This window comes from Phaseolus vulgaris, chromosome 10 (genome assembly GCF_000499845.2).
Source record: "Phaseolus vulgaris cultivar G19833 chromosome 10, P. vulgaris v2.0, whole genome shotgun sequence".
Classification (NCBI taxonomy): domain Eukaryota; kingdom Viridiplantae; phylum Streptophyta; class Magnoliopsida; order Fabales; family Fabaceae; genus Phaseolus; species Phaseolus vulgaris.
In genome coordinates, this window is record NC_023750.2 from 28,668,438 (window position 1) to 28,693,391 (window position 24,954).

At 42.2% G+C, this 24,954-nt stretch overlaps 1 protein-coding gene across 1 annotated transcript in view; it reads left to right on the forward strand.

Annotated features, from left to right (window-relative positions):
- Positions 1-3,625: 3,625 nt before the first annotated feature.
- LOC137817849 (filament-like plant protein 1) overlaps positions 3,626-24,954 on the forward strand; it is a 38,326-nt gene continuing 16,997 nt past the window's right edge. Inside the window, exon 1 of the mRNA XM_068621075.1 lies at positions 3,626-4,287. Coding sequence (XP_068477176.1) covers positions 3,626-4,287 — 662 coding nt within the window. The remainder of the gene's footprint in view (positions 4,288-24,954) is intronic.

Here is a 24,954-nt window from a genome sequence, read left to right on the forward strand (position 1 = left end):
TGTACGGGTGTTAGTGAGGGAGCAGGGGTTTTTCTGATCCTGGAAGGTAGAAAAAGTAGAGCTAGGTTTTATGTCAATAAGGAGAAGCACGTCAGGGCAATTCTTATCCTTTTGTAACCGTGTAGCTTGGAGGTTGAAATAGGTTTGTGAATAGAGCCTGGAATTGGAAGCCAAGTGGTGGAAATCTCTTTTTTGCCTATATGTTGTTGGTGTTTTGTTACACATTGATCCTGCCTGTTGACCAGAACGCAAGAGCCTTGCCTCGTCAAATCTGGATCGACTTTGCGCCGTGCTAGCTTCCGTCCTTCGCCTTGATTCACCTCAAGAACCTACAAAAGACAGAACGGCGCCGTTGCGGCCTATCGCGCTCCGACGCCCAAGTCAGCAACTGAACCACCAAAATAGTAAGAGAAAACTAAGACTTCAGGAACCGTGCAATGTTCTCTCTCAGCATACTCAAGTTCTCGCAAGCGTAAAAGAAGTATTCTAAAACACGCGTACCTCAGAAGTTCGTTAGGATCCCTTATATACCTGCGCACGTTCTCTCTCGTGACAGTTACACATCTGGACACGTGACTCGCATCCAGCTGTACACGTGTCACCATCTGGAGCATTCTTGACTTGAGCGTCACCTCTTACTCTTCAGGCTTTTCGACCGAGTTACTTATGCAGGAAGCAACTCAGCGTGTAGCTGCCTTGGAGAGCGATCTCTGCTGTGTGGCGAGTACGGGTGTCTTCATATACACCTTCCCTGTGGTCTCGCCGGCCGCCATTATACTCTACTTTACTTACTTCACTTTGCATGCTCGGGTAAGCTATCCCCCGACCTCAACCTCTGGCCAGCTGAGAAACGACTATCTGACGACTTCATCCTTTGCTCCGAAAGCCTGGAACAAGCTTTCCTGATCCTTCGGCGATGTCCTCCTCTCGGCGATCTCCGATCGCCTTGTCACCTGGGTTCACACCCGGCGACTACAACACAAACTTGGTGATCGCCGGTTTAGGTATGCTAGAGATCGGGGCACGCCAACTTAACGACTGGCGATCACACGAACCCCCCGACGTCCTTCCCTTCTGCCAGCCAGGTGTCCCGTTCAACACGCCTATACTATTGCTTGCGGCCACGTCATCAATTCCGACTACCTGGGCGGTACACAAGCTCCCCAGTCTTAAGCGAAGACTTGTGCAGCGAAAAGACTAAGAGGTCACGTCACTGTCGATCTACGTGGCGCTGGCACGGAATTCCAAACGTTCGTACCCTCTGCTTTCTAACGCTCCACCAAACCCCTTTTTCCAATCGCCTGACACGTGGCTTCATCAACGGTCATCTTCAGCTGTCGTTTGCGCTTCCAAAAACGTTTGAAAAACCCTTAAACCCCTTCATTTCTACTGTTTCATCATCTCTCTGCATTCTCAAAACGCTTTGAGTTTTCTCTGCAAACCCACGACGCTTCTCAGCTCCCTCAATCTCCAACTCCCTTCAACGCTCATCTGATCATCGAAAGGTACCTCTTTTACTTCTTCTGTTGATACTTGCTGCATTTTAACCGATTCACATCATCCATTATCTGTCTGGTGCATACTGTTTCCTCTTCTTCTTCCTTCTCGTAACTTAGGGCTTCGTCTTCCATTGCATTCATCACAACGAACTCCCGTTCGTTCGTTCTCCATTCTTCGTCCACCGTCGAGTCGTTCTCTGTAACCTTTGTTCATCCTTTTTCCTTTTTCCTTTGCAGTTCCCGCGATGGCTCGTACGAAAACCACCGTGAACCCTCCTCCTTCATCACGAAACCCTCCACCCTAAGCGCATAACTTACCACGAGCATCTGGTGCTCCTTCTTCCCAGGCTGAGAGGCTTGCAACCTCTCACCCCAATCTTGCTCAGGCAACTCCACCGGTCGCCGGAGGAGCCTCTGTTGCCACACAAGACTACAAGAAGCTTTATCCGTGGGCCACCTAAGCTCTGTTGAAAGAAACCTCTTCCATAAACACAACGTTGGGCGTGCACCGACTAAGAAAAGGGGACCAATCTGATCTTTCATTCCATAAGAAGCATGACAGCAAAATGGCCGTGCTGCCCTGCCACCCGGATGAACCAATCTGTGCTGACGATAAAGCGAGCAACGACGAGTTGTTCTGCTTTCTCTACGCGACGTTCTTCAAGAAGGTGAAGCTCCGACTCACCTTCACTCGCTTCGAGAGGGAACTATTAACTGAGCTCGACATTGCCCCCGCCCAGCTTCATCCCAACAGCTGGGCGTTCGTAAGGGCGTTCCAGATTATGTGCGCACACCTGGGACTGCCAGCTTCGGTTGACGTTTTCCTCTTCCTCTTTGAAGCTAAGAATCCAGGAGACCGCCTCTGGATTAGCCTGAACGGGATCGCTGGGAGGTCCATCCTCTCCATCTTCCAACAATCTTACAAAGATTGGAAAGGAAAATTCGTGAAGGTGTGCGCCAACGACCAAGATCCTTCCCTGCTCGACGGCTTCCCCTTGTACTGGGTACACAAGGGGAACAAAGACGTCAAAGAGAGCTTTAGGAGGCCCAGAAGTCCCGACAACATGGGCGAGCTAGACAAAGATCTATGCCTTTTCTGGAAGAAAGTAGCAGCCGCCAACATCACCTTTCCCACCTCCGCAATAATCTCCTTCGAGTTCCTCGAGGACCAACTCGAAGCTCACATAGGTTAGCACTTACCTCGACACTTAGCTTTTCGTTTTGCGTTGGAACCGATTGCGCATCTCTGTTATCTACCATCGGGCGTCCTGCTTGTTGCACATTGGACTTGGTTTTTAATTCATGCGTCATTTGTTTGCATTATTCGCACACGTACTCGTATATTTCGCTTTTGCTTTTGTGCTTACTTGTATATTTTTACCCTGTGCAGACCTCATGTTGGGCAAAGGCAAATTAGCTGAACTGAGGGCGCTCACCCGAACTCATAAGTTGGCGACGGGTTCCCAAACAGTGCCCAACTCGGTGGTGGAGATCGCCGCTGCCCGGGGCAGATCGCCTCCTCAAGGCCCAGCTCCTCGAGAGACACTACCCGCCCCTCAACGAAAAAAGCTCGTCTTAAGGAAACCAAAGAGGAAAACCCCTCAAGTAGTTCAAGAGGATGAGGATGAGGATGATGAGGCGACTGAGGACGGCCTTGTCACCAAAAAGAAAAGGGTGGCACCTTCTTCACCACCCGCTCTCCCAACACCAACACCGCCCTCTCCCCCAGCTCCAACACCGCCCTCTCCCCTAGCTCCAACACCGCCGGTCCAAGCGACACCCTTGGCAGTCGTGCTTCCTGCGGTTGAAGGCAACGAGCCCAACTTCGTGGAGAACCCTCCTAGTGCCTCCACGCCGTTCGTATCTGCTGGAGAGGGTCCTCCTTCAACCGCCTCAATTGTTGAAGACGCACCAGGTGGGGATGAAGGCGCTCACAACTCACCGATACTCATAACCGAGTCCCCCACTTCACCACTACGCCAGGAAGCCCCCCTTGCTCAACCAATTCAAGAGGGTGGTGGTGAGAGTCAGCACCAGGCTCCTTCAGAACCTCCACCAACGGCAGCTGCAAGCCTTCCCCCCTTGGTCAAAGAAGTCTGGGGCCTTTCACAGCTAAGCTAAAGATGATGGCAGAGGATCTTGCCTCAATCATAACAAAGGCTGTGAAGAGCTCCAACAAAAAGCTTCAAGACGAGATCTCCACACTCCAGGAGGAGAATCACCTGATAAGGATCGAGGTGGAAAAGTTGTCTTGCAACCTGATGATGGCAGAGATCGATCACTCAAGGGTGGAGGACGCCATGAGTGCCGAGCTGAGGGTTGCGCACAAGGAGGCCTCCGATCTGCGCCAGAAACTGCACCTCCTAGCTCAAGAGAAAATCGAGCTGGAGAGCAAGCTGGTTCCCTATAGGCTTAAGGTGGCCAACCTGGAGGCATCGATGAAAGCGGATGCGGCCAAGGTAGAGAACCTTGAAAAGAGGTCGGCTGATCGGAAGGTTCTCCTCGGAAAGGTCGAGAAGGAGAAGGACGACGCCGTGGACGAGCTCGCCAAGGCTCGAGAGGAAAACGAGAAAATTGCTGCAGAGCTGTCCCAGGCGCGGGACGAAGGCAAGAAGGTTGCTGACGACCTTGCTCAGGCTCATGGGGAAACTGAAAAACTGAAGAAACGAGCTGACGAGCTGAAGCATCAAACCGAGGGGCTCAAACAGCAAAACGAAGAGCTCGAACTAAGCTCCGCCCAAGTCCTTGCCGCCGGATTCAACGCCGCCCTGGAGCAAGTCGTCTGCCAGTACCCCGAGCTCGACCTCTCCATGGTGTCGATATGTAATGAAGTGGTGGATGGGAAGATCGTGCCTTCTGAAGATTAGTCGTCTCCCTCCATCACTTATTCCCTGGGAATTAACGCTTGTTCCTTTTTGCACAAACTTTACCTGTAATAACTTTTCTTTTCTTCTTATGCATTCGAACTGATACCACCTTTATTATAACTTCTCCCGCTTCTGCACATGGTCTCTCTGTTCACTTCGCTTTTCCTTGTAGAAACCGCTTAAACAAATTAACTTAGCGCTTCTGCGGGCTCAATCGTTTACTTACTGCTTCAAACTCGAGCAAACTATCAACTCTCAAACGATGGCATTTTAATAACTTGTGAACTTAAGGCAACGAACTTCAGCGTGAAACTACTTACTAAACAGCGAGTTTCAACCCAACTGATAGTTTAAGACATAGTTCACCTGATCTGCTCCATCGAAATGGGCCCTTACTCTTGCCATCGCCTGGACTTCTTCTGATCGCCATAGGGTCCTGGCGATGTAAGCTTCCTTTTGCCTTCATAACTTGGCTATTGTTCCCTCATCTGGGGGTAGAGGCGCCTTTCGGATCCCTCTCTACCTCCTTGAGTTTCAGAACAATAAGCCGGATAGCTAGGTGTTCACTTTGAACCTACCTTAGCCATCCTTTAAACTTCTTCCACCCTTCACACCATACCTGAACTAGTTCGAGACGAGAAGGATTTTATCTTGCCTGAACTCGCTCGACGGCGAGAAGGTCTTTATCTGGTGCCTCTATTTTGCCCAGGTTTACATCTCCTCTTCCCTGGATGCACTGAGGACTTTTAACTTGTTCTCGCCTGCACTCGCACAAAGTCGAGGAGGACTTTAATCTCTTTCTCGCCTCAGGACGCGCGAGGGCGTTGAGGTCTTTTAAACGTTGCTGGTGCCTCCGATCGCCGAAAGACGATGAGGACTTTTAACTTTAACTGATGCCGCCAATCGCCGAAAAGCGATGGGGACTTTAAAACTTTTAGAAAGCATGCAGCATAACTTCAAACTTGCCTTAAATCACGTACGAGTCACAAGGTCTTTTTCTAAAACTTTCGAAACAACAAGCATGCAATCTTAGAAACTTTAAACTTTGAAAACTCTTCTTTATTGGGTGGCCTCATTAAAAACCCTCCTTAGGGAAAAAAGAGTGCCCCCTTCAAACTGTTTTAACAGAAAGCTTGCAAACCTCTTCGTGTTTGTTTTTACTTACAAAGCTTCAACTGTAATATAACTTGAGGTGTGTGGCGTTCCAAGTGCGAGGAATCGCCCCTCCTTCCAACGTTTCTAAGCGGTAGACGCCGTTCCCGAGCGCCTCGGTTATTCTGAACGGTCCCGTCCACTTAGGCGACAACTTGTTTTCCATCTCGTACTGGTGGGCCTTCCTCATCACTAGGTCGCCTTCTTTAAACTGCCTCGGCATTACCTTCGAGTTATACCTTCGTTCAATCCTCCTTTTCACTGCCTCGGCTTTTACTCTCGCCTCCTCCCTGACCTCATCCAGCAAATCCATATTCAACCTTCTTTCCTCATTCGAGTCTTCCGCTACAAAGTTATGGAATCTCGGCGAGCTCTCCTGGATTTCCACTGGAATCATTGCGTCGCATCCATAGACCAGGCTAAACGGGGTCTCATGCGTTCCTGACTGCTCGGTGGTGTGGAACGCCCAAACTATGCGGGGTACCTCCTCAGCCCAGGATCCTTTGGCTTTCTCCAGCCTTCTCTTCAAGCCTCTTAGCAACACCCGATTAGCGGACTCTACTTGGCCATTCGTCTGAGGGTGCTCGACGGATGCAAATACTTGTTGAATTCCCACCTCTTTGCACAGCTTCTTCAACAGGTGACTTGCAAACTGAGTCCCGTTGTCTGACACCAGGCGCTTCGGCACACCAAACCGGCACACGATATTCTTCCACACAAAGCTCTCGATCTTGTGTGCGGTGATCTGGCCTACTGGTTCTGCTTCGATCCACTTGGTGAAATATTCAATTGCCACCACCAAGTACTTCATCTGCCTGATCGCCAATGGGAAAGGTCCCAGGATGTCGATTCCCCATGTATGAAACAGCCAAGGGCTGTAAATCGACTTTAACTCTTCTGGAGGCGCTTTGTACCAATCCCCATGTGTCTGGCTCATGCGTAGCGCAGACCTGCGTCATGTTCACCCTCTCCCCCCTGACATGCTCTTATTCTCGGCGATCTCAAGGTTTCCTGAGTCAAAGACCTGTGACTCCTCGCCGCTTTCTCCGTCGACTTGCTTATTTGAAGGATCATGTGGTCTGCCACAAATGCTCTAGGCGTCTTCAGAGTTTCTTGGATCACCGTCCTCTGCCTACCCCCCTTGCCCGAACTGGCGAGCTTAGCTAGCAAGTCTGCTCGGGCATTCTGCTCTCTGGGCACATGCACCACTTCAAAGGAGACAAAGGAAACCTTCAATTTCAGCACGTACGCTAAGTAAGCCGCCATTTGTGGATCCTTGGCCTGGAACTCGCCTGTTACTTGTCCCGTGACCAACAGCGAGTCACTCTTAGCCATCAACACCCTAGCTCCCATCTCCTTGGCCAGCAAGATTCCGGCGATCAGCGCTTCATATTCTGCTTGATTGTTGCTGGCTTTGAAGGCAAACCTCAGGGACTGTTCAATCAGCACACCGTTGGGCCCTTCCAGGATGACTCCAGCACCGCTACCCTGCTGGTTTGACGATCCGTCCACCGAGAGCACCCAACGAAAACCATCCCCTTCAACTCGTGCGGCCTCCGACGAGAGCTCGACCACGAAATCGGCGAAAACTTGCCCCTTGATCGGTCTTCAGGGCTCATACTTGATGTTGAACTCCGACAGCTCCACTGCCCATTTCACCATCCTCCCAGCTACATCAGGCTTCTTCAGGACTTTTTGGATGGGCAAGTCGATCAGCACCAGTATTGTAAAACTGTGAAAATAGTGGCGCAACCTCCTTGCCGAAAATACCACAACCAGTGCAACTTTCTTCAAGGCCTGATACCTCACCTCCGGGCCTTGCAACACCTTGCTGACGAAATAAATAGGCTTCTGAGCCTGGTCTTGGTCTTGGGCGAGCACCGCACTCACCGCCCTCTCAGTCACAGCAAAATACAACCTGAGAGGGGTTCCCACCAACGGTTTGCACATACCCGGCGGGCTTGCCAAGTACTCTTTAAGCTTGACGAAGGCCTCTTCACACTCCTTCGTCCAAGCAAACTTATTGTTTCGCCTTAAACACTGGAAGTACGGATGGCCTTTCTCTCCATTGGCCGACACGAAACGAGACAGGGCGGCCATCCGACCTGTAAGCTGCTGCACTTCCTTCATGGTAGCCGGGCTCCTCATCGCCAAGATGGCGACACACTTATCAGGATTTGCCTCTATTCCTCTTTCAGTCAAGAGGAATCCCAAGAACTTCTGATGGAAGAGGGCCCAAGCTCACCACACTATGAAAGCCAAAAGACTAAGACTAGATTCACAAAGGAGCGTCTAGCCTCTCAAAGGAGCGTCTAGTCTTCCAAATGGAGCGTCTAGCTTCACAAGGGAGCGTCTAGCCATGGCTACATAAGGAGCATCTATGAAGAGTCCTAGACCGTCTAGCTTCACACACACATGAGCCAAGCTACGGTTTTAGGAAAAGAAGGCTTTGTTGCATAAAGGCCCATTAGGGGTACTTAGTAGATAGGATAGTGTAGAAAAGCACTTTGTGAAGGAAACATTCTAGAAACTAGGTTAGTGTGGCCGGTCATGGATTGGCACATGGCTTAGCATTTAGATTTAATTTTGGTTTTCTTTTCCTTGTAATGTAGCTTATCATTTACGTCCCAAACTAGCCTATAAATAGGAAGGCTAGCTCATTGTATTTGACAAGTTTATTTGAGTATTGTTATGCTGCCCATTTTGTGCACTAGCTTTACTTCTCCTAGAAATCTAGGCTATAAACTTCACTCCCTTCACCTTTCTTCATAGAGCTGGCCGAACCTCTCTAATCCATACTCATCATGCACCTTCAAAGCCATCACAACTCCTAGGAGGGCTTTGTTTCACTCACCCATTGCTTCCGCCCCATTTTTCACTACTTTGATTCAAGAAGAACACATGAAATGCCATCATTTGGTATCATGAGCTTTTGGTTCTTCAAGATGAGTAGCTTGTCTTTTTAATTTCAGTTCTTCTTTATTTCATCTTTGTCATTTCAATTCCTTACTTGTCTTGCTGTTTTTATATTTTAATTTGTTCTTGGTGTGCTTTGTGGAAGATCCAACCCAAGCACTCTTGTTCATTTGATCTTGAACAAGTTCTTGGGCAATTTGTGATAGGATTCCATACACCTTTGTGTTGCTATTTTGTTTTAGGCTTTGAGTCTTTATTGCTTTCATTATTTTGCTTCATATTATGCTTTGAGTCTTTAATTTTCTGAATCTATACATGTTTTGTCAAGTCATGTTCATCCATGTTGTCATCAATTCTTAGTAGTCCTATTTTTTTGGCTTGATTGTTTCTTGTTTTGGGTCTCTTTATATTGCTTTAATCTGCTGTTATTTTGATCCTTTGGTGCTTTTTATTTTTAGTTTGAGTTCATAATTGTGTCTTAGTTCATACACAATTTCCATTCTCACATTTCCATTGTGTTAATTTTGGTTATCTTGCTGTTTTCTTCCAGTTTTCCAGATTTCCCCTGTAACACCTCTCTGTTCTGGGCTGTTTTGTTTAACAAAATTTTTCTACCCATAGGAAAATTCTGAATTTCTGGAAAATGCAAGTTTAAGGTGTTATAGAAAAGACAAAAAAAGAATGAGGTCGAAAGGAGCAACAGAAAAAAAATGATAAATCTCACAAAATCAGAGTGCAAATCTTGAGCGTTACAGCTGGCCTAACTGCACACCAAATTTGCAAAAATTATTAAAAAAAAATGGTGCATGCGTTTTAGGTGATTTCAAAGCCAAAATTTAGCTAAGATCCTGAATTTTCTTGTATCCAAATTTCAGAAACAAATTTTACAATTACAGCTCAGCATAAATCGGGGAACAAAACTGTTTTCTGGCCCACAACATTTTCCAGTGGTGCTGTTTTTTTTATTTGGTCATCTAATCTAGTGCTTTTCTTTAGGAATTCCTTTTGTGTGCCAACTTTTATTGAGTACCTTTAATTGTTTGCTTTAATTCCTTGAATCTCTTTCTAAGTTGTCATATTATAAATCCTTTTGGTGGTACTGTTTTCTTTCAATTAAATTTGTTTCTTGCTTTTGTTTCTTGACCTCTCTTTTATGGGTTCTGGAAATTAATTCTCTCTTGGTGCTTATGTGCATGGAAATTGACTTGATTTAAGGCTAAGCCCTTGTGAATAGGTGCTGGAAATTGGAGAATTAAAGCCAACTTTCTAAGGAGGAGTCAAGCTAAGGCCGAAACAAGTTTCTTGAAACAAACACTACAAACACCTAGAAGATCAACAATCAAGACAACAAAGAAAGTGCACTAACCAAAAAGAGGAACAACAAAGGGAGTTTTCTTATCTCCTTTACAACTTGGATTATTGTTAATTACCTCTTTTAAATTACGTTTTAGACGGTGAGTGTGTCTTCAAGGGCTCAAAGTGTCCAAGAAGCCTCACCTAGGGCCGAATAGCATAGTTATTTTGCTTAGTAATTTGTTGCTTGTTTGAACTTGTATTTCTTTTGTTTTGGTAGAAACGTTTTGCATGTTTAGTATTGTTTAAATTTGTGCTATACCGACTAGTTTGCTGCATATCTAGCTTACATAAGTTTTCTTGCTTTTTGATTTCTCAACTTCTTGTGTTCTAAGTGTTCTACTAAGAGAAAATTTTGTGTGAAGTCATTGGAGGAAAAGTTTTTGGCAAGGAAAAGGCTTGGTACTTAAGTAGTCCATTGTGACTCACCTCCCTTACCTGGAAAACTCCCTTCTCTAACTTTCCTAAACTTTCTCCAAGTAAAACACCTATATACACAAAGTTTTAGCCATGTCTTCGTCTTCTCACTCTCCAAAGTCTATAGAAAGTGAAGTAAAATCTTTGAAAACTCTTTTAAAAGAAGTATCCCAAGCGGTACAATTAATATCTTTTAGACAATTGGAGAATGAGAACAAAATCAATGAGTTGGCTAAAGCTCAAGAAGAGAAGTCACAAAAATCACAAAAATCAAAAAAAACTCATGCATCACATTCTCAAAGTATTGAATCTCTAGGGGAGGGAAGCCGTAGAATCAATGATTATTACCAACCACCCCCTAGAAGAACTAGGCAAAGGGAACAAGAGGTGCCAAGGGAAACAAGAGTAGACCTACCTCATTTTCATGGAAAGGAAAATGTAGAAGTATATCTAGATTGGGAGATGAAGGTTGAGCAACTCTTTGCTTGCCATAGGGTAAGTGAGGAACGTAAGGTACCCTTAGCCACCCTTAGTTTCCAAGGAAATGCTATGTATTGGTGGACCTCTTTAGAGAGAGACCGACGTCTTCATAGGGAACCTCCCATAGAATATTGGAATGACCATAGGGGAGCCCTAAGACGTCGACATATACCTTCTTACTACCATAGGGAGTTGATGGACAAGCTCCAAAGACTCCAACAAAAGAATATGAGCGTAGAAGAGTATAGACAAAAGATGGAGCTCTACATGATGAGAGCCTCCATTAGAGAAGAGGAGGAAACCACCATATCTAGGTTCCTTAGTGGCCTATCACTTGAGATAAGAGATAGAGTAGAACTATTACCCTATCAAGACTTGAATGATTTGGTTCAACTTTGCATTAAAGTTGAACAACAAAATTTGCACAAAACTTCAAGTCAAAGGGTAGGTTCTTACTCCAACTCTTATCCCAAGAAAGACTTTAAAAGGGAGGGTAGTACACCTAGAGACGAATCCAAAGAGACTACCAAACCCTTAGTGAAAGATGCCTCCACCCCATACATCCGTACTAGGGACACCAAATGTTTTAAATGTTTTGGAAGAGGGCATGTGCAAGCACAATGTCCAAACCAAAGAGTTTTGTTTTTAAAAGGAGAAAATGAATACACAAGTGGTGAAGATGACCCTAGTACCCAAGAAAAAGGGGAAGGAGAAAGGATAAATCCTTTGGAGGGGGACTTATTGATGATTCAAAGAATCCTCCACAATCAACCTAGTGCATCCATTGAAACACAACGAGAGAACATTTTTCATACTAGATGCAATGTTTTAGAAAATATATGCTCTCTTATTGTGGATGGTGTTGCAATTGTTGTAGCACTAGATTGATTGAAAAATTAAAACTACAAGTAGTTCCTCATCCAAAACCTTACAATTTACAATGGATCAATGAGGATGGAGAACTACGTGTAGACAAACAAGTGGAGATCGAGTTTTCTATAGGCAACTACAAAGACAATGTTTTATGTGATGTAGTACCTATGGAAGCTTGCCACATCTTATTAGGTAGACCATGGCAATTTGATAAGAAAACCACACATAATGGTCTAACTAACGAGATTTCTTTCATCCACAAGCATAAAAGGTTTGTACTTAGCCCTTTACCACATTCCCAAGTGGTAAAAGACCAAATGCAAATGAAACACAAAAGGGATGAAGAAAAAATAGAAAAAGAAAAAAAATTTGGGAAACAAAAGGCGTGGGAGAATAGTGTTCCTTCCCACAAGGACATTCAACAAGTCAAGCACATTAAAAATACCTTTACAAACATGCTTCTTGTTGAACAACCTAGCCTTTCCTTTTGTAAAGGAACACTTGCAAGCATGAACACAAAAGAAAAGTCCTTACAAGAAGCTTGCATAGATCAAGAAGGAGAACTCATGGGACAAAAGAAAGTTGATCAAACGCTAGAGCTTTTAAGAGGAAAACTTTTGTCACCCATGAGAAAAGAAGTTCAAAGACATTACTTTAAGTACAACTCATGTTTTCAAACTACACCTAAAGTAAAGTCTCATGAACTCTATACTCCTTCACCTTTTGCAAATGATCCTTGGGAAGATACAAATTTCATTTTAAAACTCCCTAGGACAACAAAAGGTTTTAATTCAATCTTCATGGTTATGGATAAACTCTTCTCTAGAGAAGTGATACATCTTCATGGTTTATTTTCAAGCATAGTATTGAATAGAGCTCCAACTTTCGCAAACCATGATTTGAGGATTTCCTTTGGAAAACTTGCAACTAAGTTGCACACTTTAAATGCTTATCATCCTCAAACGCATGGTCAAAATATTTTTGAAAATATAGCTCTTTCTATTATGCCTAGAATAATCATGAAGTGCACACACAATTTTAGAGATGAGCAAACATACCATCAAGTAGTTCACAAAACTACTTCTACTTTTAAAGTTATGTGTGTGCTCAATCATCTTTCTTCTTTTAAGTTGTTACCATCTCCTATAGGATTTATGCCTCAAGAGAAGGTAACCACAAATGACCATTTTAAAATACAAAAGATGATTAGAGGCCACACACAGCCCTTAAAAGAGAAATCTTGTCCAAGGTTGCCAACACCAAAAGACAAACAACAATGGCAACCTAGTAAAATTAATTTGCAAACTAACACCTATGATTTATTTGATTATTTCTATAGGTGGACGTTTGATCCAGGAGGACAATCTTTGAAGAAACAAGATGCTGCTATCCGAGATCAAGCCTGAAGATCTGAGGATAGATCTTCTCAAAAGAAGGAGGAGATGATGGACACCATCCAGCCACAACCATTTCCCTAAGCAAAAGCATTGGATTTAAGGACAAATCCTTTTCAAGAGGGAGGGGATGATGGAAGAGGGCCCAAGCTCACCACACTATGAAAGCCAAAAGACTAAGACTAGATTCACAAAGGAGCGTCTAGCCTCTCAAAGGAGCGTCTAGTCTTCCAAATGGAGCGTCTAGCTTCACAAGGGAGCGTCTAGCCATGGCTACATAAGGAGCATCTATGAAGAGTCCTAGACCGTCTAGCTTCACACACACATGAGCCAAGCTACGGTTTTAGGAAAAGAAGGCTTTGTTGCATAAAGGCCCATTAGGGGTACTTAGTAGATAGGATAGTGTAGAAAAGCACTTTATGAAGGAAACATTCTAGAAACTAGGTTAGTGTGGCCGGTCATGGATTGGCACATGGCTTAGCATTTAGATTTAATTTTGGTTTTCTTTTCCTTGTAATGTAGCTTATCATTTACGTCCCAAACTAGCCTATAAATAGGAAGGCTAGCTCATTGTATTTGACAAGTTTATTTGAGTATTGTTATGCTGCCCATTTTGTGCACTAGCTTTACTTCTCCTAGAAATCTAGGCTATAAACTTCACTCCCTTCACCTTTCTTCATAGAGCTGGCCGAACCTCTCTAATCCATACTCATCATGCACCTTCAAAGCCATCATAACTCCTAGGAGGGCTTTGTTTCACTCACCCATTGCTTCCGCCCCATTTTTCACTACTTTGATTCAAGAAGAACACATGAAATGCCATCAACTTCCCTGCCTCCACGCCAAAAATGCACTTCTCGGGGTTCAGCTTCAACCTGAACTTGGCGATTGTGGTGAACAACTCCTCCAGGTCCGCAACGTGCTTGCTTGTTTCTGGCGAGGTCACGACCATATCATCCACATATGCTTGCACATTCCTTCCCAGCATTGGTGCAAGTACCCTATGCATCAATCTTTGGTACGTGGGCCCCGCGTTCTTCAGCCCAAAGGGCATCACTTTGTAGCAGTAGCACGATCTCTCGGTCATGAAGGCGGTCTTCTCTTCGTCCATAGGATGCATTTGTATCTGGTTGTACCCCGAGAAGGCGTCCAGGAAACTCAACAACTTACACCCCGCAGCACTGTCGACCAGGGCATCTATGCTTGGCAAAGGATACGAGTCCTTTGGGCAAGCCTTGTTCAGATCAGTGAAGTCGACGCACATGCGCCACTTCCCATTGCTTTTCTTCACCAGCACGACATTGGCCAACCACTCAGGGTACTGAACCTCCCTGATATGGCCTGCGGCGAGGAGCTTCTGTGTTTCATCCCTGATCACCTGCCTCCTCTCCTCGTTAAACTTCCTTCTTCTTTGCTGCACTGGTCTGACCTGGTTGTCCATTGCTAGGCGATGGCACAAGAAGTCGGGGTCGATTCCAGGCATGTCTAAAGCAGACCATGCGAAGGCATCCAGATGCCGCTATATCACCTTGGCGATCTGGTCTTGGAGTTCAGCCTCCAAAGATCTTCCCAGCTTGAAGACCTTTCCCCCGATCTCCCTCTCGAGCCACTCCTCGATGGGTTTGGGTCGGGTTTCCCTGGCGATCACCGCCCTGGCGATTCCCAGCTCCCTCGCTTCCTCTAGGCGGTTCCTCGCCTCTTCTTCCCGATCGGTGTTCTCCTCCCTTGCTTCAGCATCTACCATGACAACATCGCTACCGGCGGTCGCCTCCAGCATCGTCGACCTGGGCTTCACACCGGGAGGCGACATGGTAGTGATGTAACTTACTGACCTCTTATTTTTCAGGCTATTCTCATAGCACTTCTTCGCTTCCTTCTGGTCAGATTTGATGGTGATCACCACCCCCTCCATAGACGGCAACTTCACCTTCATGTGCCTGGTCGACGGCACAGCTCCTATTCTGTTGAGTGTTGGTCTTCCCAACAGAATGTTATATGCTGAGGGAGCATTCACGACGAGGTACTTGATTTTCTCCGTCCTCGAGCCCGCCTCATCTGTGAATGTAGTTCTTAACTCGATGTACACCCTAACCTCCACCTGATCACCAGCGAAACCATAAAAGCACCCTCCATAGGGCCTCAGCTGGTCAAGGGGTAGTTGCAGCTGTGTGAAAGTCGGCCAGAACATCACATCTGCCGAGCTTCCTTGGTCCACCATTGATGGCATTTCATGAAGGTCTTCTTGAATCATGTAAGAAAAAGTGGTGCGGAAGCAATGAAGGTGTGTGAGCAAGATCCTCCTAAGAGTGGTGTTGATCTTGAAGGTGCATGATGTGTATGAAGCTAGGGAGGTTCGGCCAACCCAAGGCCATCCCCTCCCCCTTGGAAAGGATTTGTCCTCAAATCCAGCTCGTCATCGTCATTGGTACCTACAAATGGAGAAAGGTCAATTACATTAAAAGTGCCATGTACTCCATATTCAAGAGGTAGGTCCAATTTATATGCATTGTTATTGACTCGCTTGAGGACTTGAAAGGGTCCATCACCTCGGGGACTTAGTTTGGACTTCCTTTGAGTTGGAAATCTATCTTTGCGAAGGTGAAGCCAATCTAAGTCTCCTTCATCAAAAATTATTTCTCTCTTCCCTTTATTGTTGTATTTTGTGTACTTCTCATTTTAGTGTTGTATTTGGAGTTTAATCTTCTCATGCATTTTCTTTACAAAGTCAGCTTTGATTACTCCTTTCTTATGCACAAAATCTTGTGGATTAGGAAGAGGTATCAAATCCATGGGTGTGAGAGGATTAAAACCATATACTACTTCAAAAGTAGAAGCATTAGTAGTCTTGTGAACCACTTGATTGTAAGCAAATTCAATGTGGGGAAGATACTCATCCCAAGATTTGTGGCTGCCCTTTATGATAGCCCTAAGCATAGTTCCAAGAGATCTATTGACTACTTCGGTTTGCCCATTCGTTTGAGGATGACAAGAAGTTGAAAATTGTAGTCTTGTTCCAAGTTTACCCCAAAGAGTTTTCCAAAAGTGGCTTATAAACTTGGGATCTCTATCGGACACTATACTTCTAGGGAGACCATGGAGTCTCACCACTTCTCTAAAGAAGAGTTTAAAAATATTTTGAGCATCATCTACTTTGTGGCATGGAATAAAATGGGACATTTTCCTAAAACTGATGTGATTCCACTAGCCATATAGGGAATGATTCTTGACATTCTTAGGAATCACCTTGAGCTGGACATTATAGAGGCACTTTTCTTAGAGTTGGATCATTGTTCTAAGACAAGAACTCACCAAAAACTAGTACCAAATCCCAAACTCATTTGGATGCTCCACATATTGTCAAATTGAATCAACAAAGAGAGGTAAAATTGAAAGGACTGAACAGAATTGAATTAGCAAACATATGAACCGAACAAAAGTGTAATTAAAAGACAAGAACAGAACATAGGTGCTGGAAAAAAATAGAAAAGCTGAACCAAACAACTCAAGAACACAAGACAACATGAACAATTGAAAGAGAAGGAAGGAAGGAGAAGAGAGTGCTCATGAAGATGGAAGAATGTTGGATGATCTCGCCACTAGAAGTGTGGAATGCTCCTAGATGAGAGTGATGCCGCCACTTGAGGACTCCAATGATCCATCAAGATAAGACTAGAGAAGAAGGCTCCAAAAGCTCTCCAAAGTTCACTCAAAATTTGAGTAGAGTTTTCTTAGATTAATTCCAATCTGAAATTTACAAAGAGAGCACCTCTATTTATAGCCTAAGGTGCTGAAATGTAAGCTACACAAATTCAAAAACTCCCTCCCAAAAAGCTTCTAGAATTTGCGCCTAAAACAAAGCATGAGGAAGGTGTGATCCTTTCTCTCACTTTGGCACCTCCTTATTTACTCCTACACCTATCTACTAACACCCCCCCCCCCCCCCCCCCCCTAAGACTCTTAACTAAAGACTAAAAGATGCTTTAACAATAGAGGTTTCTAATGTTTCCCTCTAAGCACCTTTCTAAACAATATTTATTTAAAACTTGGCCTTGCCCTTCATGGGATGGTCTTTGGGCTTTTGTGGGCTTTGGCCTTCTTGAGCTTGGGCTTGGGCTTGGGCTTTATCTTTTGCAAAGATTAACAAGAAAAACTTTAAATGTGAAGGCGAATGATCTTGTTCTTCATTATAAAAAGCCACCTTTAGTTGATTCTCATCATACTCCCCGAGTTGGAGAGAATTCGCCCACGAATTCTGAATCCCTTCATATAACAAAGTCAGTTTACTTTTACAATCAAAAGTGTAAGAAAAAGGAATACATGACTTAGCAGATGGAACCAAAGGGATTGCAGAAAAGGAGGTCCTACAAATCGACCAAGTTGGAAAAATGTGTTAGGGAATGATGATATTTTTGGGAAAAAGACCTCTTAAATGGTGAAACCCATTAGGAGGTATGAAAAAAAATCATCCCTAACATATTTTAACCAAGGTGGTGTTGAAATAGGAACCTTGGGTAATGAAAAAGATAAAGAAGAAGAAGACCCTGGAGGGTCCATTTGAGGTATAGCACGAGTCAACATGATGGATTTAGAGGAGAAAATGGTGTGACTCGGTGTAGTACTTACTTCTTTTTCTTTCTCATTTTCTCTTTTAGTTTTCATTTTTATTTGGTCCTCATGAACCTCTTTGGGAGAGAGGGGTTTTAATATAACCTTGCGCCCTAGGAAGGAAAAAGACATTGTATTGGATAGGCCATCATATAAAACATGTCTATCATATTGCCAAGGCCTTCCTAAAAGAAGATGAGAAGCTTCCATGGGCACAACATCACATAAAACCTCATCTTTATACTTTCCTATTTCAAAGTTAATGAGAACTTGTTTATTCACCATGATTTCACCTACTTCACTAAGCCATTGTAATTTGTAGGGCTTGGTATGAGAGATAGTGGGTAAGGCTAACTTCTCCACAACTCTTGTACTAGCCACATTAGTGCAACTTCCCCCATCAATAATCAAGGAACATAACTTGTTGTTGATAAGACATCGGGTGTGAAAAATATTTTCTCTTTGAGTATCATTCAAAGATTTTGGAATTGTGCCCAACATACGTCTTACCATCAATAAGTCACCTTCACAAGGACTTTCACTCTCATTTTCACTTGATGGTCTAGAAGGTGAAGAATGCCTAGGTGAATTGGAATCATGCTCACTAACTACAATGCCTTCATGCATGTACATACTTCGTTTAGAAGGGCAATTTGCAGCAATGTGACCATATCCCAAACATTTAAAACACTTTTGACTAGACGATTTAATTGGGGATTTAGGCCTAGAAGTAGATGGCGTAGGATCCTTGGGTTTGAAAGAAGAATCTTTGGAAGGATGTTTAGAAAAAGAATTTTTGTTTCTCCAAGACTTGGAGTAGTATCCATCATTGGAAGCATTTTTGAAAGAGTTTTTCTTAGCAAGTTGGGCTTCCACCTTCATTGCAAGATGAACTAAAGAGCCCAATGATGAATACTCTTGTAACTCAACAATGTCTTGAATATCCTTCCTAAGACCACTCACAAACCTAGCAATCATAGCTTCCTCACTTTCCTCTAATTCAATTTTAAGCACAAGCGTTTCTAGCTCTTTATAATATTCATCCACATTTAGCGTGCCTTGTTGAAACCGTTGGAGTCTCAACATGAGGTCTTTCCTAAAATGTGGGGGCACAAATCTAGCGCGCATTTGATCCTTTAAAGAGTTCCAAGAGTCCACGGGAGGACCCTTGTGATAGATAATGTCCTTCACAATTCCATGCCACCATTTCATGGCATAATCACTAAACTCTAGGGTGGCTAGCTTAAGCTTATGCTCATCTTGGATCTCATGGATCTCAAATATTTGTTCACACTTAGCCTCCCAATCTAAATATACATTAGGATCACTAGAGCCATTAAAACAAGGAAGCTTGACCGAAGGTAGCCTAGCCTTTGCATCTTGGTAGTAACCATTGCCGTAGTGATGTCTTTCTCCTTGATGATGAGGTCTTTGTCCATGAAATTGTGGTGGATTCCTCCTTCTCCTATGCTCTTCTTCACGGCCAAAATCATTTGAAGAGGCTCTTGAAGATGGTCTATGAGAATGATGCCCATCATGGATAGAAGGAGATGGTCTAGCTTGTTGGACCTCCATCTTTTGCAATTTCTCCTCCAACCGTCTAATGGTTCTTTGAGCTTCATGTAATTCACCAAGGATTGAAGCTTTGGAAGGAGAATTCTGCTTGTAGGATGCATCACTTGAAAATCCAGCCATTTGTAATTAAAAAGAGCAAACACACAAAAACAGCAAACAAGTTAAAAATTAGCAAAAACAGTGAGCTTTGGCAATGAAACTGCCGAAGTGAAATGAGGCTGAAAAAGAGATCACTCTCAAGGAAATAATGTTCTTGCACCAATCTGATCTTGAGGCCTTGGAATCCTCAAATGAAATATGTCAAAGCAAGCACACCAATCTCAAGAGCAACCACCACAAAACCAATGAAACAATAAAGACAAACAAGAAAAGGTATAAGCAAGGAAAGGTAATTGCAAAAGGAAAACTATGTGTAAGACAAAATCAAAGAGTAAGAATGAAAGACAATCAAGAAAATAAAGAACTCAATGAGAAAAGTAGGCACACAAAAGAATACTTAAGGAAAAGCACTAGAGTAGATGAAGAAAACAAAAAATTAGCTACTGGAATTTTTATTTTTTTTTAAAAGGCAAACTGTGCTTGATATTCACTGATTTAACTGGAATGATGTAGAGCGAACTGGATTATGAAATTTAAACCACAGAAGCTTCAAGATGTTAACTCAATAATTTAAAATCGCTGCCAGATTACCGTATTCTTTTCGGCAGAATTGTACACTTTTTTTATTTTATTTATCATTTTTTGTGTACTTTGAATTTTTGAATGATTCTTTTTTCTACTCTTTTCTAACACCTTTAATATCACAAATCCAGAATTTCAGAATTTTCTAGTGAGTAAATCAATTGTAATAAGGAAAAACAGTAAGCACTTCTTTCAGAAACAGAGGAATCCTAATAGGAACAAAAAAAACAGAATTATGAACTAGCAAAGACATAATGGAAAATGATGTATTGGAACTTGTATAGGTCTAGAATACAAGCATGAACTCAAACTAAAACATAAAATGCTCAAAGGATCAATATCAATTCAGAAAATTATATGACACCAAAGCAAGAAACAATCAAAGCAATAAAAGTACTACTAGAAGTAATGACAATTATGGAATAACATGACTAAGACAAAACTTGACATGATTACAAAATTAAAAGACACATCACAAATTTAACAACAAGTGAAAGGAAGCTTAAGGTAAACTCTAGGAAGGATAATGTCATTCCAAAAGAGCAACCATACTCATAAGAAGAATGAGTGCCATAAACCTTTTCACAAACACTTGATGTAAAAGAAAAACAGCAAGAATACTCAAGTAAAAATCTAAAACAGAAACTTAAATTGCAAGAAATTAAAGAGCTCTTGAAATTAAAGTGCACACAACTCAACAATTAAGCAAGAAGAACCTAAGACTCATGATACCACATGATGTGATTCCACTAGCCATATAGAGAATGATTCTTGACATTCTTAGGAATCACCTTGAGCTGGACATTATAGAGGCACTTTTCTTAGAGTTGGATCATTGTTCTAAGACAAGAACTCACCAAAAACTAGTACCAAATCCCAAACTCATTTGGATGCTCCACATATTGTCAAATTGAATCAACAAAGAGAGGTAAAATTGAAAGGACTGAACAGAATTGAATTAGCAAACATATGAACCGAACAAAAGTGTAATTAAAAGACAAGAACAGAACATAGGTGCTGGAAAAAAATAGAAAAGCTGAACCAAACAACTCAAGAACACAAGACAACATGAACAATTGAAAGAGAAGGAAGGAAGGAGAAGAGAGTGCTCATGAAGATGGAAGAATGTTGGATGATCTCGCCACTAGAAGTGTGGAATGCTCCTAGATGAGAGTGATGCCGCCACTTGAGGACTCCAATGATCCATCAAGATAAGACTAGAGAAGAAGGCTCCAAAAGCTCTCCAAAGTTCACTCAAAATTTGAGTAGAGTTTTCTTAGATTAATTCCAATCTGAAATTTACAAAGAGAGCACCTCTATTTATAGCCTAAGGTGCTGAAATGTAAGCTACACAAATTCAAAAACTCCCTCCCAAAAAGCTTCTAGAATTTGCGCCTAAAACAAAGCATGAGGAAGGTGTGATCCTTTCTCTCACTTTGGCACCTCCTTATTTACTCCTACACCTATCTACTAACACCCCCCCCCCCCCCCCTAAGACTCTTAACTAAAGACTAAAAGATGCTTTAACAATAGAGGTTTCTAATGTTTCCCTCTAAGCACCTTTCTAAACAATATTTATTTAAAACTTGGCCTTGCCCTTCATGGGATGGTCTTTGGGCTTTTGTGGGCTTTGGCCTTCTTGAGCTTGGGCTTGGGCTTGGGCTTTATCTTTTGCAAAGATTAACAAGAAAAACTTTAAATGTGAAGGCGAATGATCTTGTTCTTCATTATAAAAAGCCACCTTTAGTTGATTCTCATCATACTCCCCGAGTTGGAGAGAATTCGCCCACGAATTCTGAATCCCTTCATATAACAAAGTCAGTTTACTTTTACAATCAAAAGTGTAAGAAAAAGGAATACATGACTTAGCAGATGGAACCAAAGGGATTGCAGAAAAGGAGGTCCTACAAATCGACCAAGTTGGAAAAATGTGTTAGGGAATGATGATATTTTTGGGAAAAAGACCTCTTAAATGGTGAAACCCATTAGGAGGTATGAAAAAAAAATCATCCCTAACATATTTTAACCAAGGTGGTGTTGAAATAGGAACCTTGGGTAATGAAAAAGATAAAGAAGAAGAAGACCCTGGAGGGTCCATTTGAGGTATAGCACGAGTCAACATGATGGATTTAGAGGAGAAAATGGTGTGACTCGGTGTAGTACTTACTTCTTTTTCTTTCTCATTTTCTCTTTTAGTTTTCATTTTTATTTGGTCCTCATGAACCTCTTTGGGAGAGAGGGGTTTTAATATAACCTTGCGCCCTAGGAAGGAAAAAGACATTGTATTGGATAGGCCATCATATAAAACATGTCTATCATATTGCCAAGGCCTTCCTAAAAGAAGATGAGAAGCTTCCATGGGCACAACATCACATAAAACCTCATCTTTATACTTTCCTATTTCAAAGTTAATGAGAACTTGTTTATTCACCATGATTTCACCTACTTCACTAAGCCATTGTAATTTGTAGGGCTTGGTATGAGAGATAGTGGGTAAGGCTAACTTCTCCACAACTCTTGTACTAGCCACATTAGTGCAACTTCCCCCATCAATAATCAAGGAACATAACTTGTTGTTGATAAGACATCGGGTGTGAAAAATATTTTCTCTTTGAGTATCATTCAAAGATTTTGGAATTGTGCCCAACATACGTCTTACCATCAATAAGTCACCTTCACAAGGACTTTCACTCTCATTTTCACTTGATGGTCTAGAAGGTGAAGAATGCCTAGGTGAATTGGAATCATGCTCACTAACTACAATGCCTTCATGCATGTACATACTTCGTTTAGAAGGGCAATTTGCAGCAATGTGACCATATCCCAAACATTTAAAACACTTTTGACTAGACGATTTAATTGGGGATTTAGGCCTAGAAGTAGATGGCGTAGGATCCTTGGGTTTGAAAGAAGAATCTTTGGAAGGATGTTTAGAAAAAGAATTTTTGTTTCTCCAAGACTTGGAGTAGTATCCATCATTGGAAGCATTTTTGAAAGAGTTTTTCTTAGCAAGTTGGGCTTCCACCTTCATTGCAAGATGAACTAAAGAGCCCAATGATGAATACTCTTGTAACTCAACAATGTCTTGAATATCCTTCCTAAGACCACTCACAAACCTAGCAATCATAGCTTCCTCACTTTCCTCTAATTCAATTTTAAGCACAAGCGTTTCTAGCTCTTTATAATATTCATCCACATTTAGCGTGCCTTGTTGAAACCGTTGGAGTCTCAACATGAGGTCTTTCCTAAAATGTGGGGGCACAAATCTAGCGCGCATTTGATCCTTTAAAGAGTTCCAAGAGTCCACGGGAGGACCCTTGTGATAGATAATGTCCTTCACAATTCCATGCCACCATTTCATGGCATAATCACTAAACTCTAGGGTGGCTAGCTTAAGCTTATGCTCATCTTGGATCTCATGGATCTCAAATATTTGTTCACACTTAGCCTCCCAATCTAAATATACATTAGGATCACTAGAGCCATTAAAACAAGGAAGCTTGACCGAAGGTAGCCTAGCCTTTGCATCTTGGTAGTAACCATTGCCGTAGTGATGTCTTTCTCCTTGATGATGAGGTCTTTGTCCATGAAATTGTGGTGGATTCCTCCTTCTCCTATGCTCTTCTTCACGGCCAAAATCATTTGAAGAGGCTCTTGAAGATGGTCTATGAGAATGATGCCCATCATGGATAGAAGGAGATGGTCTAGCTTGTTGGACCTCCATCTTTTGCAATTTCTCCTCCAACCGTCTAATGGTTCTTTGAGCTTCATGTAATTCACCAAGGATTGAAGCTTTGGAAGGAGAATTCTGCTTGTAGGATGCATCACTTGAAAATCCAGCCATTTGTAATTAAAAAGAGCAAACACACAAAAACAGCAAACAAGTTAAAAATTAGCAAAAACAGTGAGCTTTGGCAATGAAACTGCCGAAGTGAAATGAGGCTGAAAAAGAGATCACTCTCAAGGAAATAATGTTCTTGCACCAATCTGATCTTGAGGCCTTGGAATCCTCAAATGAAATATGTCAAAGCAAGCACACCAATCTCAAGAGCAACCACCACAAAACCAATGAAACAATAAAGACAAACAAGAAAAGGTATAAGCAAGGAAAGGTAATTGCAAAAGGAAAACTATGTGTAAGACAAAATCAAAGAGTAAGAATGAAAGACAATCAAGAAAATAAAGAACTCAATGAGAAAAGTAGGCACACAAAAGAATACTTAAGGAAAAGCACTAGAGTAGATGAAGAAAACAAAAAATTAGCTACTGGAATTTTTATTTTTTTTTAAAAGGCAAACTGTGCTTGATATTCACTGATTTAACTGGAATGATGTAGAGCGAACTGGATTATGAAATTTAAACCACAGAAGCTTCAAGATGTTAACTCAATAATTTAAAATCGCTGCCAGATTACCGTATTCTTTTCGGCAGAATTGTACACTTTTTTTATTTTATTTATCATTTTTTGTGTACTTTGAATTTTTGAATGATTCTTTTTTCTACTCTTTTCTAACACCTTTAATATCACAAATCCAGAATTTCAGAATTTTCTAGTGAGTAAATCAATTGTAATAAGGAAAAACAGTAAGCACTTCTTTCAGAAACAGAGGAATCCTAATAGGAACAAAAAAAACAGAATTATGAACTAGCAAAGACATAATGGAAAATGATGTATTGGAACTTGTATAGGTCTAGAATACAAGCATGAACTCAAACTAAAACATAAAATGCTCAAAGGATCAATATCAATTCAGAAAATTATATGACACCAAAGCAAGAAACAATCAAAGCAATAAAAGTACTACTAGAAGTAATGACAATTATGGAATAACATGACTAAGACAAAACTTGACATGATTACAAAATTAAAAGACACATCACAAATTTAACAACAAGTGAAAGGAAGCTTAAGGTAAACTCTAGGAAGGATAATGTCATTCCAAAAGAGCAACCATACTCATAAGAAGAATGAGTGCCATAAACCTTTTCACAAACACTTGATGTAAAAGAAAAACAGCAAGAATACTCAAGTAAAAATCTAAAACAGAAACTTAAATTGCAAGAAATTAAAGAGCTCTTGAAATTAAAGTGCACACAACTCAACAATTAAGCAAGAAGAACCTAAGACTCATGATACCACAT